At 47.0% G+C, this 16,190-nt stretch overlaps 2 protein-coding genes across 4 annotated transcripts; both read left to right on the top strand.

Annotated features, from left to right (window-relative positions):
- Positions 1 to 1,922: 1,922 nt before the first annotated feature.
- Positions 1,923 to 7,751, top strand: LOC6543680 (protein masquerade). 2 transcript variants are annotated; one of them, XM_026977426.1, is made up of 9 exons: positions 1,923 to 2,082; positions 3,695 to 3,867; positions 3,965 to 4,114; positions 4,173 to 4,469; positions 4,625 to 4,777; positions 4,837 to 5,760; positions 5,818 to 6,718; positions 6,777 to 7,054; positions 7,114 to 7,751. In XM_026977426.1, the coding sequence occupies exons 2-9, from the start codon at positions 3,744 to 3,746 to the stop codon at positions 7,434 to 7,436; spliced, it is 3,150 nt and encodes a 1,049-aa protein (XP_026833227.1). In that variant the 5' UTR covers positions 1,923 to 2,082; positions 3,695 to 3,743; the 3' UTR covers positions 7,437 to 7,751. The 2 variants fall into 2 exon arrangements, with proteins under 2 accessions (XP_026833227.1, XP_001971848.2); XM_001971812.3 differs by having other exon boundaries at positions 4,622 to 4,777.
- Positions 7,752 to 8,505: 754 nt separating this feature from the next.
- On the top strand, positions 8,506 to 15,648 carry LOC6543679 (NGFI-A-binding protein homolog). 2 transcript variants are annotated; one of them, XM_001971811.3, is made up of 6 exons: positions 8,506 to 9,141; positions 12,999 to 13,271; positions 13,346 to 14,226; positions 15,004 to 15,095; positions 15,195 to 15,270; positions 15,356 to 15,648. In XM_001971811.3, exons 1-6 carry the CDS (start codon positions 8,706 to 8,708, stop codon positions 15,596 to 15,598), a joined length of 2,001 nt encoding a protein of 666 aa, XP_001971847.2. In that variant the 5' UTR covers positions 8,506 to 8,705; the 3' UTR covers positions 15,599 to 15,648. The 2 variants fall into 2 exon arrangements, with proteins under 2 accessions (XP_001971847.2, XP_015013312.1); XM_015157826.2 differs by having other exon boundaries at positions 15,195 to 15,274; positions 15,356 to 15,421.
- Positions 15,649 to 16,190: the final 542 nt, after the last annotated feature.

Raw genomic sequence — 16,190 nt, 5'->3', positions numbered from 1 at the left:
TCTCAGATCGAATCCTTTCGAGCCCAAGATCATCATCGTTCATCACGCCGGGGGGTGAATTGGTTAGAATGCAGGGCACGACGATGCAGGCACATCGATTATTTGAACATAAATCGCCTTAGGTCGTTTGGAAAATGCTTTTCAACCGCAACAGAATGAAGTCTATAATTTTAATTTAGTTGCATCTAAAAATGTTACAAAGTAGCTACTTAATTTTAATAAATGAAAATAATTATAATGCGTAACATTACGAACGTGTTTTTAATGCTAAACATATAAGTGCCTTGAAAAATGATTTCATTTAAGCTCCAAGACTCTCATTTCATTTTCTTTATTCCGGTTTAATTCAAAATAAAAATATATTAAAAAAAAAAAAACAAAATTTTTTTGTCCCACCTGAGCATCCGATTTCCTTCCGAACCCATCAAAAGTTCTCACGGAAAAGTGAAATTACAACAACGGGATGACTTAAGCAAAAAAGAAGATGAACCTGAAAAAAACAGGGAAAAATCTCGGAAAAAAATGTACCGAACGAAAGGGTTTAATCATTTTTTTCCAAATAGGACGATTAATGCAGAAAAAACGCAGACGCAAACATGTGTGGCCAAAGGACAGGGCGGCGACCCTCGGCATTGTTCGAATTGAAAAGGAATCATCGCGGACTCGGGCGAGCGATTTGCATACGCAGGACGAAGGACGCAGGACGAAGGCTAAACCACCACCACCAACTCCTTATCTATTTGCCTGAGGTCCTCGGGACCAGGTATAAAACGATCGCACACACACTCGCACGGAATGATAAATCCTTTTTTTCTCTCAATTTTTTTTATGAACTTTTTTCACTTTTTTTTACCACTTTCGGTTTTTTTTATGCAGCGTTTTATTCAAATTTCTAGCCGATCTGGTCGTGTGAAGTTTTGTCTTGAGAAGATTTTGCCCCGAAACGAAGGATGCGCGACGGCTGCGTGTCTCTCGGGGAATCGAACGAAAGGAGCCTGGGAACATCCGCGAAGGAGACGCAGGATTGTCTCTGTACTCATTTGCCTACACATCGGATCTTGGAAATGCCTAGACAATGAATAGGAAATGGGCGGCGATACTAATTAGTACTATCTGTTTTATATTTCACTCTCAGCAAAATGATATTAACATGATACTATATGGTTACAATTCCATTTGGTGTAGCCAAATTACTTAGGCTTACAAACATCCCAAAATCAAACATAAATAGAATATAATAGTGATTAAGGTAAGTTAAATGTGCCTATGAGCAGTATTTCTTCTTCAACACCCCAATTAAATACTATTTTCTTCCATGTACTTATGCCAAACTGATGACTGATTTCCCCGACTCACCGCAAATCCCGGGATCATCGGCTTACTCGATTTTCCCAGGCCATATGCAAATGCACTTAGTTGCTCATTAGATTCGCGTACATTCGTAATTGCAATTTGCAGTGTTTTGGCAACAGGACGACGTCAACAGCTCCTCAAGATTTGGGATCGAGGATCAGGAGTTGCGAATTAGCATATGTAACAAGCTGTTGGCCAAAAAATATATGCAAGCCAGGCACTTGAGATTTGCATAACTAAGCCGCGGACACAATGCAAATGTGCAAAAATGATATTTACAGGATAGGGGTACGTTAATCCGCTAAAGTAGGCACACTCCGGGGGTTCTTTTCCTTTGCCAAAAAACTATAAAGAAGGGTGCTAATAAAAGTGCTGCTACCTTCGGTGATAAAGTGGCGAGTTGCGAAGAGTTAGGCGCACCAGTGCTTATGTTTTATGGCCTCCAGCCATAAAAAAGGTGTGGGCCAGGTAAACAGGTGATGGTGTTAAGAGAAACGATCGCCACTCTTCTCGGGAGAGAGGCTCGGCCTCTTCCACACACTTTCTCCGGAGAATTCACGGCCTTGGCGGCTTACCAACGCTGAGAACCTTGAGTGCTGGTCAGTCGGCTTTTGGCTTTCGCAAGGTGCAGTCGCGTCGTGATCGCATCCTCCAGATACTATATACATATATGTATATATACACACACAAGAGATACCGAGGATCGTTCTAATTTAAACAAAAACCTTTGTGAGTGGCTTTTCCTACCTGTTTTCGCTGGACTTTGCATATCGGACTCTAGTTAGAAGTGGGTTTCCGGATCGATGCCAATTCTCCTGGCTGCCAGCACACAGTTAGGCGTCTGCAAACGTACCGTTAAGATCTGAAGATCTTACGATCTCGAGATCCCAAAGAAAGAAAAGAGACGGGTATGGGGATAACCGAGAAACAGAAGTCGCTTAACTTGTTCGTGCGACGAGCCTAAGGCGAAGAATTCCTCCAACTCTTCGACATCGTGGTCTTCTGCGTTTCTTCGCGTGTCTTTATTTCTCCAGTCGGGACTTTTATGGAAGTGCTAAAAACGAAAGAAACCAAACAACAGAGACCCGAATCGTTTTGCAAATTGACAAATCAACTACGTTAGTTACAGTGTACGATTTACAGTTAAGCCAAGCGGTTCTATTTGTTATGAAAGAAATCTTTTCTTTTTCTTTCGCCTGGCGTGAAATTCAAATTCGTATACGTATTCGGCCAACTGGAATGCCAAGTGACTCGATTCCCAACCCATATCACACCAGTGCCAAGAACCGAGCAACCGAACAACCGGAGAATCAAAGAACTTAGGAACCGAACTCGACCGAAAGAGAGAAGAACGATCGGTGTTAATACCGTCGCGCCTTATGCATCTGACCCAGTTTTTGGTTTTGGTGCCGGACTTGGTATTCATGGTGGCGTAGGCGTGGCGATACTGCTGGTATTGGTGGATTTGGACTGACAGAATGGGGCAGGAATGTGTTACCCAGAGGAGAAACGACTCACTTGACCCAAAATACGCGCTAGCACTTTCTAGCCCTATCAGCTGGCCAAATAAACATAATAATATTTTCATTTCTTCCTCAGTTTCTGCTCGGACCGTTGAGAAATTTCCGGTTTGTAGAAAGCTTTTGTTTAGACCGCACGTGATTGGGGAAGTCCGATTCCGAATCCCATTCCGATTCAGTTTCTGAAACTCAAAGTGCACTTTCGCTGGAACATCCGAGATCTCTATCGGCCAGGTTTCATTTAGTACTAAGTACTTTCTATTTCATTCATTAAACGGTTTCGTTAATTGTGGCCCAAGAATGCCCTGGCTTTTACCGACCTCTCTGACTGCCCATAATTATTTGCATGGTCTTCTTTAATTTTTTTACATCTTTGTTGGGTTGTCTTGAGTATGTGTAACCAGTTTTGGGTCTTCGGCTTCCATACTCGTTCTGGGCAACCCAGATACATGGATTATGGCCGGAATGGAGCTGGAGTGGTGCCCGTTAGGCGGCGGCAGGCACCGCTACGTATACGTAATATGGAAATGGGGCACCTGCAGCGCAGAACCAGAACCAAAATATACAAACTGGTTTCGGGCTTATCGCACACCTTGCCTCCCAGTGGTAATATCTCGATGATGATGATGATCTTCTCTCTAGGCCAATGATCTCTGGGCTCGTGGCAGATGATGCCCCTGCTCCAAGCTGCCGCATTACGTCACTGGGGGGCCCGAGGTTACTTGGCCCGGAATCATGATGATTCAGTGGCGGCCACCTCGACTTTCACTTGACCACCGCTAATTATATCGCCTCTATCTTTCTCTCTGTCTCTCTTGCAGATTCTTGGTGAGAAATGAACACGTGCTGACCATTTTGGACCATCGAATTATGCCAAGACATTCGAGCACAATGAACCGCCTTGTTCTGCCCCTGATCTTCAGCATTTTGCTGTTCAGTAGGCCATTCCCATCACAGGCTCAGGATGAATCCCTGGCTGGCAGTTTCCTATCAGGTGAGTAATCTTCCAAAATTCTAGAGAAGCAAATTCACTTGTTCCCTTAGGTTTCTGGGGCTAATGTGTTTCTCAAATACTTTGTCCCTCTCTTTAGGACTTTTGGACACCATAACGAGCACCGCAGATTCCAAGGATTGTCCTGGTGTATGTGTCCACACCTTGGCCACTTTGATTTGCTACGAAGTTCTAGACGATGTGGCTTGTCCATCGCCCAGCATGAAGTGCTGCATAGAGAATGCGCCAGGTAAACTCAAAATATAAATCAATTTTCAGTTGACATCTCAACCAAATCATCTTTTTAGCCGGCAAGAATGCCACTGCTGTGAGAGCGTCCACCACGCCGAAAACCACAACCACTGCTAGCACCACTACCACCCAGAGGACCACCACCACGGTGGCCACCACGAGCACCACAAAGAGGACCACTACTACGAGCACCACTCCAAAACCAAAGCCAAAGCCACAGACCAAGCGACCTGCCGCCAGCTCCACCACAAAAGCCACAGCGGCCACCACAAAGAAACCCAGCACCACCAAGAAAGTGGCTACTGCCAAACCCAAGGACAAGGAGGAGGCCACCAAGGCCGATGATGCAAACAGTAAGTTTGGGACCACAAATGGCATTTGAACAATTACTATTACTTCTTTTTAATTCATATTCCCAAATTCCAAAGTACCATGTTAGAGGACTTTAAATCATGTGTTTATGTGTTTATGTGTTTCCAAATCTTCATAAACTTAATACTTTCAGAAGATTGCACTGGAGTTTGTGTGGCCGACCGCATTGCGGAGTACTGTGAGGCCTATTTGACCAGCGATGGACTGTGCAAGGAGGGCACCAAGTGCTGCGTCTCCCTGGATGAGTATTCCAATGGGAAGCTGCCCAAGGATATCTACATTCCAGCCAGTAAGTAATCGCCATTGGATGATACTTCTACACTTTATAAACCTTCGATTTGCCCACAGAACACATGAGCAACTTGAAGCCCAACCAGACGCTGTCCGAAAAATCGGCTCCCGCAAAGAGTTCCAGTACGTCCACAAGTAGCACCACTACCACTACCACCACCACCAGCACCACCACAACTCCAGAACCGGCAAGAATCAACCACAGTTCTCCGAAACCCAGCAAACACAAGAAGCACCCGACCACCACAACGACGGAGGCAGCCGAGGATGAGGACGATCAGGAGACGGAGGAGGATGGCGAGGAGGAGGAGCCACCACTGAGCAACAAGCTGAAGTCCGGACAAGATCAGGGCCAGGTGCTCAAGGAATGCGAGGGCGAGTGCATGAATGGGATATTTGCGATCTTCTGTGACGACATTGATTCCGATGCTTTCTGTCCCGGCGAAGGAAGCTGTTGTGTGACTGGAGGTGCCTCGGAGGCACCACCCTCCTCCAAGGCTCCGCCCACCAAGCCGGCCATTAAGCACGCCCCCAAGCCAGCAGCCAAGCCCGCTCGTCCCGCATCTCCACCGCCCCCACCCCCATCTTCGAGCTCTGGAGGCGGAGGAGGTGGTGACTTCCTCTCGCAAATCATATCCTTTGCGGAGAGCACTCTGAACTCCCCATCTTCACCACCACAGCCACCTCAGGCACCGGTTCAGGTGCCCCGCTGTCCAGGATTCTGTCTGCTCAACATTATGGCCGCCTTCTGCGAGAGACCTTCGGTGCTGGTTTCCACAGCCACCACCTGTGCCAAGGGATCCGTGTGCTGCGACAACTCAAGAGCAGGAGCTCCCAAGCCCAAGTTGCCACCACCCACGCCCTCGCCAACGGCCCCGCCCACTGCTCCACCATACGTCCTGCCCAATACCCCGAGTCCCGATCCGCGTGAGGAATGCCCAGGATCCTGCATCGTCAGCCTGCTCAGCTTCACTTGCTTCAGTACGTAGTCCTTGGATTCCTGCCTGCGATCCTTGATTAATATATAATTCCCCACAGAAAACGCCGAGATGACTGATATGTTCCGCTGCAAGCGTTCCGGCCAGATTTGCTGTGCGCCCAAGAGCAAGATCCTTGAGAAGCAGCAGTTCCAGACGCGCAACGACACCGCCTACTACCCAGCACCGCCCCCACCGCCCATTGGTCCACCCCAGGCATATCCCCCACAGACACCACCCTACTCGTACATGAACAACCCACCGCCACAGGGACCACCACCCCAGATGGCGCCACACCACCCAAATCCCTACCAGCCACCGCCGCCGGCGCCCAACTACGGAGATTACTATCCAGTCTCCGGACCAGGTCTTCCTCCGCAACCTCAGCCACCGATGACCACGCCGCCGACGACGACTACAACCACCACGACTCCCAGGCCACATGTCTACTCCAAGTATGTGTGTGGTGTGAAGGGAACTCTACGAACGGGTAGATCGCAGGCTCTATCCTTCGTCTCCTACGCCCGTGCCAAGTACGGAGTACGGAGAACAGCTCGCCAGATGACCTCCGCCGCCGGATACTCTCCAAACTTCAACAAATCCAACGAGAGATTGGTCCTGGGATCCGCCATTGTACCCATCCAGATTCACAACGATAAATTGGGTGACCTAGTGGAGTCAAGCAGTCTGCAGAGCAACCAACTGCGTTCGTATCACAATCACCAAACGCTGGCGGATCAGCCTGATCTGGTCTATCCGGAATACTACCAACAGAGGTCTCTTACCGGACTTCAGTCGAACTTCAGCGGCAGACGAAGGGCACGAGTGGTGGGTGGAGAGGATGGCGAGAATGGAGAGTGGTGCTGGCAGGTGGCGTTGATCAACTCCCTGAATCAATACCTCTGTGGAGCAGCTTTAATCGGCACCCAGTGGGTGCTCACAGCAGCCCATTGTGTTACCAAGTAAGTGGTTACCCCTTTAACAGGGAATATTTGATTCCTAATATTGTTCCTGTTCCAGCATTGTCCGTTCCGGAGATGCTATCTATGTGCGAGTAGGTGACTACGATCTGACCCGGAAGTACGGCAGTCCAGGAGCCCAGACACTGCGCGTGGCCACCACCTACATCCATCACAACCACAATAGCCAGACCCTGGACAACGATATTGCTCTCCTGAAGCTCCATGGTCAAGCGGAGCTCCGAGATGGAGTGTGCTTGGTGTGTCTGCCTGCACGAGGAGTCAGCCATGCGGCGGGCAAGCGATGCACAGTGACCGGATACGGATACATGGGTGAAGGTACTTACTAGATCCTTGGGATTACTTTGGCAACTGCTAACTTCTGGTCATATTTCAAGCTGGCCCCATTCCACTGCGAGTGCGTGAGGCGGAGATTCCCATTGTGAGCGATACGGAGTGCATCCGTAAGGTGAACGCCGTGACGGAGAAGATCTTCATTCTGCCCGCCTCCAGTTTCTGTGCCGGCGGAGAGGAGGGACACGACGCCTGCCAGGGCGATGGAGGTGGTCCTCTAGTTTGCCAAGATGATGGGTTCTACGAGCTGGCCGGCCTCGTCTCCTGGGGATTCGGCTGCGGGCGACAGGATGTGCCCGGCGTCTATGTGAAGACGTCCTCCTTCATCGGCTGGATCAACCAGATCATCAGCGTGAATAACTTATAGTGAGGAATCTCGCAAAGGACACACTGACACCATGTGCGGGAGGAACCCCGCTCTTGTGGCGATTGCCAGGACTAAGGACTAGCCTGGTGTAGCCTACGATTGTTTCCAGGGGTTCCCGCTCTTCGACTGCTAACGTAACTCCATCCTAGTGTAATCTATTCATACCTAAACCTAACTCTAATGGCTCCAAATCCAGAAAGCAACTATATTAACTATTACGATTATCGGTAGCATAGACGGCAATCTTTGAAAGTATTCCCCTATTTGTAAACTGTTTTTGTATATACAAAATAAATACAAAAAATCTTCAGTAATTTAAGCATTAAAAGTTCGAAAGGCTGGGTAAAATGTTTTAAAGTAGGAATACCATTTCATACGTTAAAAATATTTGATTTAATTTTGTTCTTCTTTTTCAAGCGGCTCTTCCTTCGTTTTCCATGGGAAACCGCTTACAATGGTCTTTCAATTATATATTTTTTCACCCAGAAAATATTTAAATATTTCGGAATTTGGCGGAATAGGAAAACGGATTTTGCCTTCTGAGACGAAAAAATGCAGTAACATAATGATTCATTTGACATGGGAAAAGGGTTATGCAATCTAATTCAATCTCTTTTTTTTTTGCTGAAATTTGAATATTCCCAACAGATTTAACGGAATTCTTCACCAAAAAAAAGAAATAAAAGGGCCCTATGTCTCTCTCTTATCTCTCAGGCACCCAAGGCATTCCAGATCTTTGAGTGCTTCTCAAGAGGCGGAGCACAAAAACTCACTCAATCGCTCAATTGCGAAGAGAGAGAGAGGGAGAGTGACTGATTGTTCTCTAATAAGAGAATGTAGAGCATCGGCAGATAAAAAGTAACCCTCAAACCTGGAAACCAATGTCCTACGTCCCTCACCCTCCAGCCCATTTGTTTGGTTTTGTTGTTATCCCTGATTTTAACCCTTTTTTGCCACGGCTGGTAGAAAACGAAAGCGGCCGCCACTCGGGTGGACTTCGGGTGGCTTCGTTGGCTTCGTTTTTGTCGGCCGGTACCAAAAGGGTTCCTCTGATGTCCGTTCTGGGATTCGAGAACAGAAGTTCGTCTGGCCTCGAGCTGAGCGGATCGCAGAGATCAGAGTGATTGAAAGTGGCGCGAGTTTCGTTACTGCCGTTACAATCTTCTGTTTAACTCTCCCCAAAGAGACATACTTACATATCTAGTGTAGTTAATCGTAGCCTGTAGTACTCTCCCGATCCTCGATCCTTGATCCTTGATCCTAGTTTGCATGCATTTCGTCCTGGTTGTTTGTGTTTGTGCCTGGTTCTTGTACGCCTTTCGTGCCAATCGCGTTAATTTAATCCGTCATCGCTTGTCAACGAGTTTTATCGCAATGGAGGCGAGCTCGAATCCCACAACTCCCACGACGGCGGTGGCCACCACCACATCCACATCCAGTCCATCGCCGGCTGCGAGCACGAGCAGCAAAGGACACAGCCAATCCGCCTCCGCCTCCGCATCCGTATCTGCATCCGCATCCGCCACACAGTCACAACTGCTGACCACCAGTCTGGAAATGCCCAAAACGGAGGACCTGTACAATCTGTCGGTAGCCAGCGGACTATCCGAAGGACAGAGATCCCTCTCGGGTGCTCCGTCGGCCTCCTCCAGTCCCATCATGAGTCCGCAGGGCAAGATCTTTGGAAGGAATGCAAATGGCACAAGTAAGTAGTTTAATATTTATCCTTCCTGTGAGATTGTTAAGAGGATTTTCAAGGATTTCACTACTGAACACAGTACAGTTGTGGATATAAGTAGATTGTTTTTAGCACTCACTTAAATACCAACCTTAGAAATCTAGGTACAGTTGCGGAAAGGAAACATATTTCACTAATTAAACTTAAGCCTGAGTTTTAAAAGTTTTCAATAGAAATTCAAGCTTCTGTTTGAGTTAAAACTATAAACTACTCCCTGTCAGTTAATTTCTCTGTATCTTACGAAATGGATTGTGTTACTGTTACAAGTGAAATTTCGTTTGTTACATATAGTTTTTTCCTATTAAAAAACGAAAAAAATACCTGATACAGGTTCTGATTTATCTCCGAAAAACAAGCACATCCTTTCGTCATTGGATCATGCAGATGTCTCCCCTTGTATAAATGTTATTGTGTCCAATCCTGATCCTTCGACCACAACGAATCCTTTGACAAAGCTTCCCTGCAGCCAACGAAACTCCTCCAGTCGCATGCTGCAATTTTCGCGCTCTTTTCGCGAGCTTCCATTGGCGATGTTATGTAACGGAAAACCCAGGGAGCTTGTCCCTGGTCTTCAAGGACCTCCATCTGCTAACAAAGGACGCTGAACGTTGCCTTTGCTGGGTAATTTAATTTCTTAAAAAATAGCGGATCCTGTTCCGGTTTTCATTTCCTTGGTGCTCAATTGCCTGGGGTGTCTTACTTTGCATATCTGCAGAAGGTCTAGGGTTTCTTAAGCTAGCAATGGCAGACTTCATCCAATAGGATCCATTCCAGACCCAGGTAAGATGCCTTTTCCTAGGCAGCCGTTAGATGAACCTCATGATGATAGGCCATGTCTTAGGGGTGATGCGAAAAAACGTTGTAAAGAAACGGAAAAAACTCACCCCAAGCGATGAGGGTAGTAAAATATTTCAATAAATCTCAGCTAGAAGGGTAGTCAACCAACGAGACGCGTTCTCGTTGGAAAAATGCTCAACTGAAAGAAAAGATGTCGTCACACAGAAAGAAATATATGACCATTAATATATGATGCCAATCTAGTCTTTATCACTTACTTCAGTAATAGGGCAACATAAATAAAAGAGCTTCCTATATAATTATTATTAATATTCAGACAAGCAAGATTGGGTTAAGGATTAAGGACATGGAAACTTTAGACGAAACAGGTCCTATTAAAGCACTCGACACTCAAAGATAAGATCGTAATGACCCCGAAAACAATGCAGGCAATATTTGGGCAGACATTATTCTTTTCCTGTGCAGGTTATGGTTATGGTTCTTTCGCTGGGGCCATTGGCCATTGGCACGTACGGACCAAGTTATTGCCACCAATGGAATTTTGATCGACAAGAATTTGGTCGTTGAAAAAGTTGGCTTTTAATTTATCGTTGTATATGAGAAATAGTTTCGGTTACTTGCCCATTGCCGATGCCGAGCGGCAAGGGAGGAGTGGAAGGAGGAGGAGGATTCAGACCCTGGTCCCAGTCCCAAGTCCCAGGTTCCAGGTTCCGATTCCAGGTCCAACTCTCCAAGTCAAAGTCTGCAAAGTCCGGCGTCTACTTTTTGCCCATAATCGAAGCGATCGCACGATTGACTGCTCCGCTCCACACGCACACATAGCCCCCTCACACACACAGGCGCACTCTCACGCATTTTCTAAATGCACTGTGAGAAAAGTGTTTCGAAAAAATACAAGCAAATTGGGCAATTTCGCTGAAGTATGCAAAGTACATACTGAACCTGATTCTCCGAGACGCCTTGTATTTGAATATGGATAGTAGCAATTAGTAACAAATATCTCATCATATCAGAGCCAATCATTTTTTCTGAGTGCCGATCCTGCTGGCTACTCGCGGTTTTCCGTTCTCTGCTCCTGGCTGCTTGGGCAGCTGCTTGGTATGTGGCGTCGAATGTCATTATTGCTGCCAAGTGCCAACTAAAAAGTTACTGCAGTTAATTTTTTGTCCATCTTCACCATTTGCCGTTCGCATAAAAACAGCATATTTAGCAAATGACAACAACAGCAGCCGCAGCATCGACTGCTTTACCCAGTGGGTAAAAAACGGAACAAAAAAACCAAGCCCGCAAATTAAATAAATAAAAAATCAGCAGCAATGCGCAGAAGCAGAGGAGCTGGAGCAGCCCCAACAAAGTGTCCCCAGTTCTCTGTCTCCCCATCCTCCCGATCCTCCCGATCCTGCTGCTCCTCCATATCCCCCGTTCCTCGCTCCTTGGCATTATTTGTGTATTGAAATCACGTCTCATTTATTTATTGCTGCCACCGGTTGCCCCTCCAGGCTGCTCCTCCAGACTCCCGACTTACGCAGGTCTGCGTTAAATACCCAAGTTAAGATCAGGGAGCGGATGGACAAGTGGTAGGATAGACCAGAAGTGTGGCCACGCAATTAACCCTTCAGCGGTCACTCTGTGTGGTAAAGGTTTTTTTCAATTTTTAGATCAAATGAAAATGAAAAGATATACATTCTTGTATATTTATTAAATTTTAATACAATATATTTTTATTTTGAGATCATGGAAACATCCATGAAACATAAATTAAAGTAAAAATTAACTCCACAGAACTTTCACAAAATCTGGAAAAATGTAACTATTCTACCCTTCTCATTTACGAGTTTTAATGGCCTAGTCACTTAGCTACTAGTTTGCTGGATTTTCCGAACATTTATTAGCACTTTCAAAGTCAACACTAATTTCAGTTCAGGTGAACGCTCAGTTGACCACAGCTTTCAAGTCCACGCAACTGGTCTGATATTTTAGTTTCCAAACTATTTATGATATACCCAATTAAGCGGCTAAGAATGCGAATTATTCTTGGTGCCTGGCCATAAATCGTAACAACCCCATGGAGCGGAGCGTGGGTTAATGGCGCGAAGTGCGCATCCTTGGTGTTGCACGTCGGTGGATGCGCTTGTGGCTTCCAGTTGACCAAGGCGAACGAATAAAAAAGAAAAAAAGAAAAGAGCAAGTGGAATCGGAGGATGGCAATCGATGTAGGCAGCTTTTTCTGCCCTGAGTTTGTTATAATTTAGCCGGCCAGCTCGTTTTTCTATTAATTAAAGCTGGCTGGAGACGTTGTCGCCGCCTGAAATATTCTCACATAATTATTTACGATTTGACATAATCATCATCCTCGTCATCGTCATCGGAGTCGTCCATTTAGAGCTGTGCTGCCATAACAGTTACAGCCTCCTCGATCGGGGGATTCATTAGTATGAGCAATAAATCGCTGGCTAGTCAAGGCGGTTTCCTATGAATTTTAGTGAAGATACGACTTTGTATATATATAGTATAAATATATATATATATTTCACACGATGCTATCCCTGTACACATTATAGTATCTTCATTTTGGGCCAAAAATCGAAAGTGATAAAACCAAAAAAGCAAAAAAATAGGTAAGATTTAAATGATCCTGGCAATCCTTGCTGGCATCTTGCGCATGCGTGACGCATTTCTAACGAGTTTGCCGACTCAAAGCGGATCGTATCGGATCCTTGGTCCTTCGGAAGGGGTTGAACCACCATGCTTATGCAGATGAGTTGGTTCCCAGCGCTTGCCTCATCCTTTTTGTGTGCTTTCGAGTTTTTTTTTGCTTCTGCTCAGCCACTACAAAAAAAGGGTTAGGGTCCAGACGTCCGTCGAGTTTTTTTTTTGGGTAAGAAAAAGCGAATTTAATTAAAATTTTTTTCTTATAGGCGCGTAGCATTGTGAGAACGGCGCAGGCCAGAACTTAATAAATATCATTTTTTGTCGGAACTTCTTCAAGCCCGTTTCTTATGCATACGTCTGCTTGTGTCTTCCAGTGATCACCACATCGCGACCGGGTAACGAGGCGGAGGTGCAGCTGTACCGGGTCCTCCAGAGGGCCAGTCTGCTGGCCTACTACGACACCCTGCTCGAAATGGGCGGCGACGATGTGCAGCAGCTGTACGACGCCGGCGAGGAGGAGTTCCTCGAGATCATGGCCCTGGTGGGCATGGCCTCCAAGCCGCTCCACGTCCGTCGGCTGCAGAAGGCGCTGCACGAGTGGGCCAACAATCCGGGTCTCTTCCAGGGTCCCATGATGCCGCATCTGGGTGAGGATCTTGAATATGCTATGCTACAAATACTTATCCTTGAGACAATTTGGCTAATACAATTTTACCTGCAGGTCTCTGTGAAACGCCACCCAAACCGGCATTGATCTTCAATCCGGACACCACGCCCGCTCTGCCCCGCCAGAAGTTTCCCTCGTTCAATCCCACGGGCTCCTCCTTCGTGCCCTCGCCGGTTCCCCCGGTTCCCCTGCCCGCTTCCGCATCCGCCTCGGCTCCCGCTCCCGCTGGTCCCTTGATAACCCAAATCAGCTGTCCCTCAGCTGCTGCGGTGCCTGTGCCCCTGGTCCTGCCCCCCAATCCGCTGACCAGCAGCCCGCATCCCTCGGCGAACAGCAGCCTCCCGGCGAACACCGCCCACCAGGTCTCCTCCAGCTCGCCCCAGCTCACACCTGTTCTGACCGAAGCCCAGATCCAGCGGATAACGATGTGTGCCGAGAAGATTGGCAGGCAGCTGCCCCAGAGGGAACCGCGCGCCCAGACCACCAGGAAGCGAACCACCCGGGAACTGGAGCAGGTGATCGCCATGGGGGAACAGGATCCGCGGCGCATGGACGAGATCCGTAAGTACTCGGCCATCTACGGCCGTTTCGATTGCAAAAGGCGGCCGGAGAAGCCGCTGACCTTGCACGAGGTGTGTGTCAATGAGGCGGCGGCCCAGTTGTGCCGGAATCCCCAGACCATCTGGCTGCTGACCCGCCGGGATGAGCTGTTCCCCCTAGCGCGGCAGATTGTCAAGGATGCAGGGTTCGGCCACTCGGCCAGCATAGCCCGGTACGGTGGTCTGCTCACCCAGCTGCCGTCGCAGGGAGCGGGATCGGGCGGAGGACGGGCTCCTGGCGACACGGACTGCGAGTCCAGTGATGCCGCCGTGCCTTCCAAGCGACAGCGACTCTCCTCCACGGAGGCTGCCCAGCTGCCGCTCGACTTGAACCGGGTAAGGAAGCTAGATACCGTAGAGCTATAGGTCCGATGCCCGGTGCAGTGCTTCAGCTTCGCTTCAGAGTCCTCCGGACGGAGGAGCTCCCTGATAACCCAAAAATTTGCCTTGCAGCTTTCGCGATCGCCAGAACACAACTACTAATCCTGGTCGGGAAGTTCTTCTCAGAATATCCCGACTTGTGGAGAGGGATCCACGTTCACACTATAGTATTTTTGCCGTAGACTATAATCTTCTAGTTAAAAACTGACTAAACCAAAGTAGTCTGTGTAGTCAATACGGTCTTAAAGGCCCTTGCAAATAACTAAATTACTAATACATAAATTAGATTGTAATTCTTTAGTCCTGATTCTCTAGTTGTGTTAGCATGAATTAATATATTTACAACTGGTTGAGTTTTCGTAGTTTTTACTGTTGATTTGCATAGTATTTGTTGCCTGAAAGCTTGTTACTTTCGACTTTGCTAGTTCTTATACTAATCCCATACTTGAATCACTAACCCATACCCCTAATTGATATAAACCCAAGTTATTTAGTCAGTAGTCGTTTTGCAATATATTCTTGTACCTTTCCCCACTTATGAGTCAATAAATAAACCCTATAAAACTGCCAAAACCAACGATCCACGTGTCTTCTTCCTTGGCCTCCAAAAAACTCTTTCCATGCAACTGCCTTCTTGCCTCGCTTAGCTTTCATTTGGTACCATTGAAATGAGAATGAGAATGAGAGTCTCTAATCCCCGATCTTAATGATAAATCCAACCCAAAAATAAAGGAAGCTGTCGAGGATTCGCGCTACAATCTGTTTGCCATGTACCAAAAGTTTGCCAAGCCGCCATTCGATCTTTCGGAAATTGCCAAGTTCTCGTGAGTATAAGGTCAAAACTAGAATCTTTTTAGTTCTATATGTATTTAATATAAACATGTAAAATAAAATTTAATGTTATTAATTTAATTTAATTCCAGACTCAGCAAGGCGGCTGACTACGAGGACAACGACTCGCGCTTCTCGTTCAGCAACTCCAGCTCGCCGACCATGCCAGTGAGTATGTGTTGGAGCTCTACGAGGGCACTCCGCTCCACGGGCACAGCCCAAGAATAAGAGAAACCCATTTCCTCCTCCACAGACGCCCTGCAATGGAATGGAAGGTGAGCGATCGCCGGTCTCCCGCCAGCTGGAGACCTCTTCGCCGCCCCGGGAATCGGTAGATCTGAGTGGCACATCCTCGGGCGGAGCACTCAGTGGAGTCCAGGTCATCTCCGCGGCGGGGGACAACATCATCGCGGTGGCCAATCCCGCCCTGGCACTTAGTCCCGCTTTGAACGAGGTGCTTGCCCTCAAGAGGAGTGCGGCTTCACCGGAGGCTTAGTTCTGGAGAAGATTGGACGGACGCCATTCGTAGTGCCAGATTTGGTTACACACACCCAAATCGTTTTGATTCCAGTGCAATTCAACTAGATTAGTTTCGTCTAAAACATAACTTTGTTTAGGGAGCATTAGGTCCATGATTAGTTTGTAGTCTCTGTGATCTATACTAAAACACTGTAATAAAATCATTATTTATCTATCAATAAAAAGTTATATTAATGTTTAGAAGTTACAAGTTATCTGTGTTGTTTAAAGGAAATGTATCATACCTTTACTTCTGTAACTTAAACAGAGCAGTGAAGATAGAGATATTCAAAACAGATAAAAATACAATTGCCCTTATTGATCATGGCAAATTGAAAGATCACCGAGATCATAGATCACAATTGCACCCATTGAAATTGACGGATCGTGTTTACATTTGCGATTGTGGGCAATTCCTTTGTCCTCCTCTTGACGTCGCCAAAAGGCAAGATCCTGGCGATCCTCCCTGTGATCCTGGCGATGCTTGCGAACCCTTGCGAATATTTTTGAGATGGGCGATGAAGATGTGCGATTTAAGGGATCGAGTAATGAGCAAATTAACACCCTTG

This window comes from Drosophila erecta, unplaced genomic scaffold (genome assembly GCF_003286155.1).
Source record: "Drosophila erecta strain 14021-0224.00,06,07 unplaced genomic scaffold, DereRS2 tig00000021-arrow-pilon, whole genome shotgun sequence".
Classification (NCBI taxonomy): Eukaryota; Metazoa; Arthropoda; class Insecta; order Diptera; family Drosophilidae; genus Drosophila; species Drosophila erecta.
Note: the sequence above shows the minus strand (reverse complement) of the source record. Positions and strands in the feature narration are given on the sequence as shown.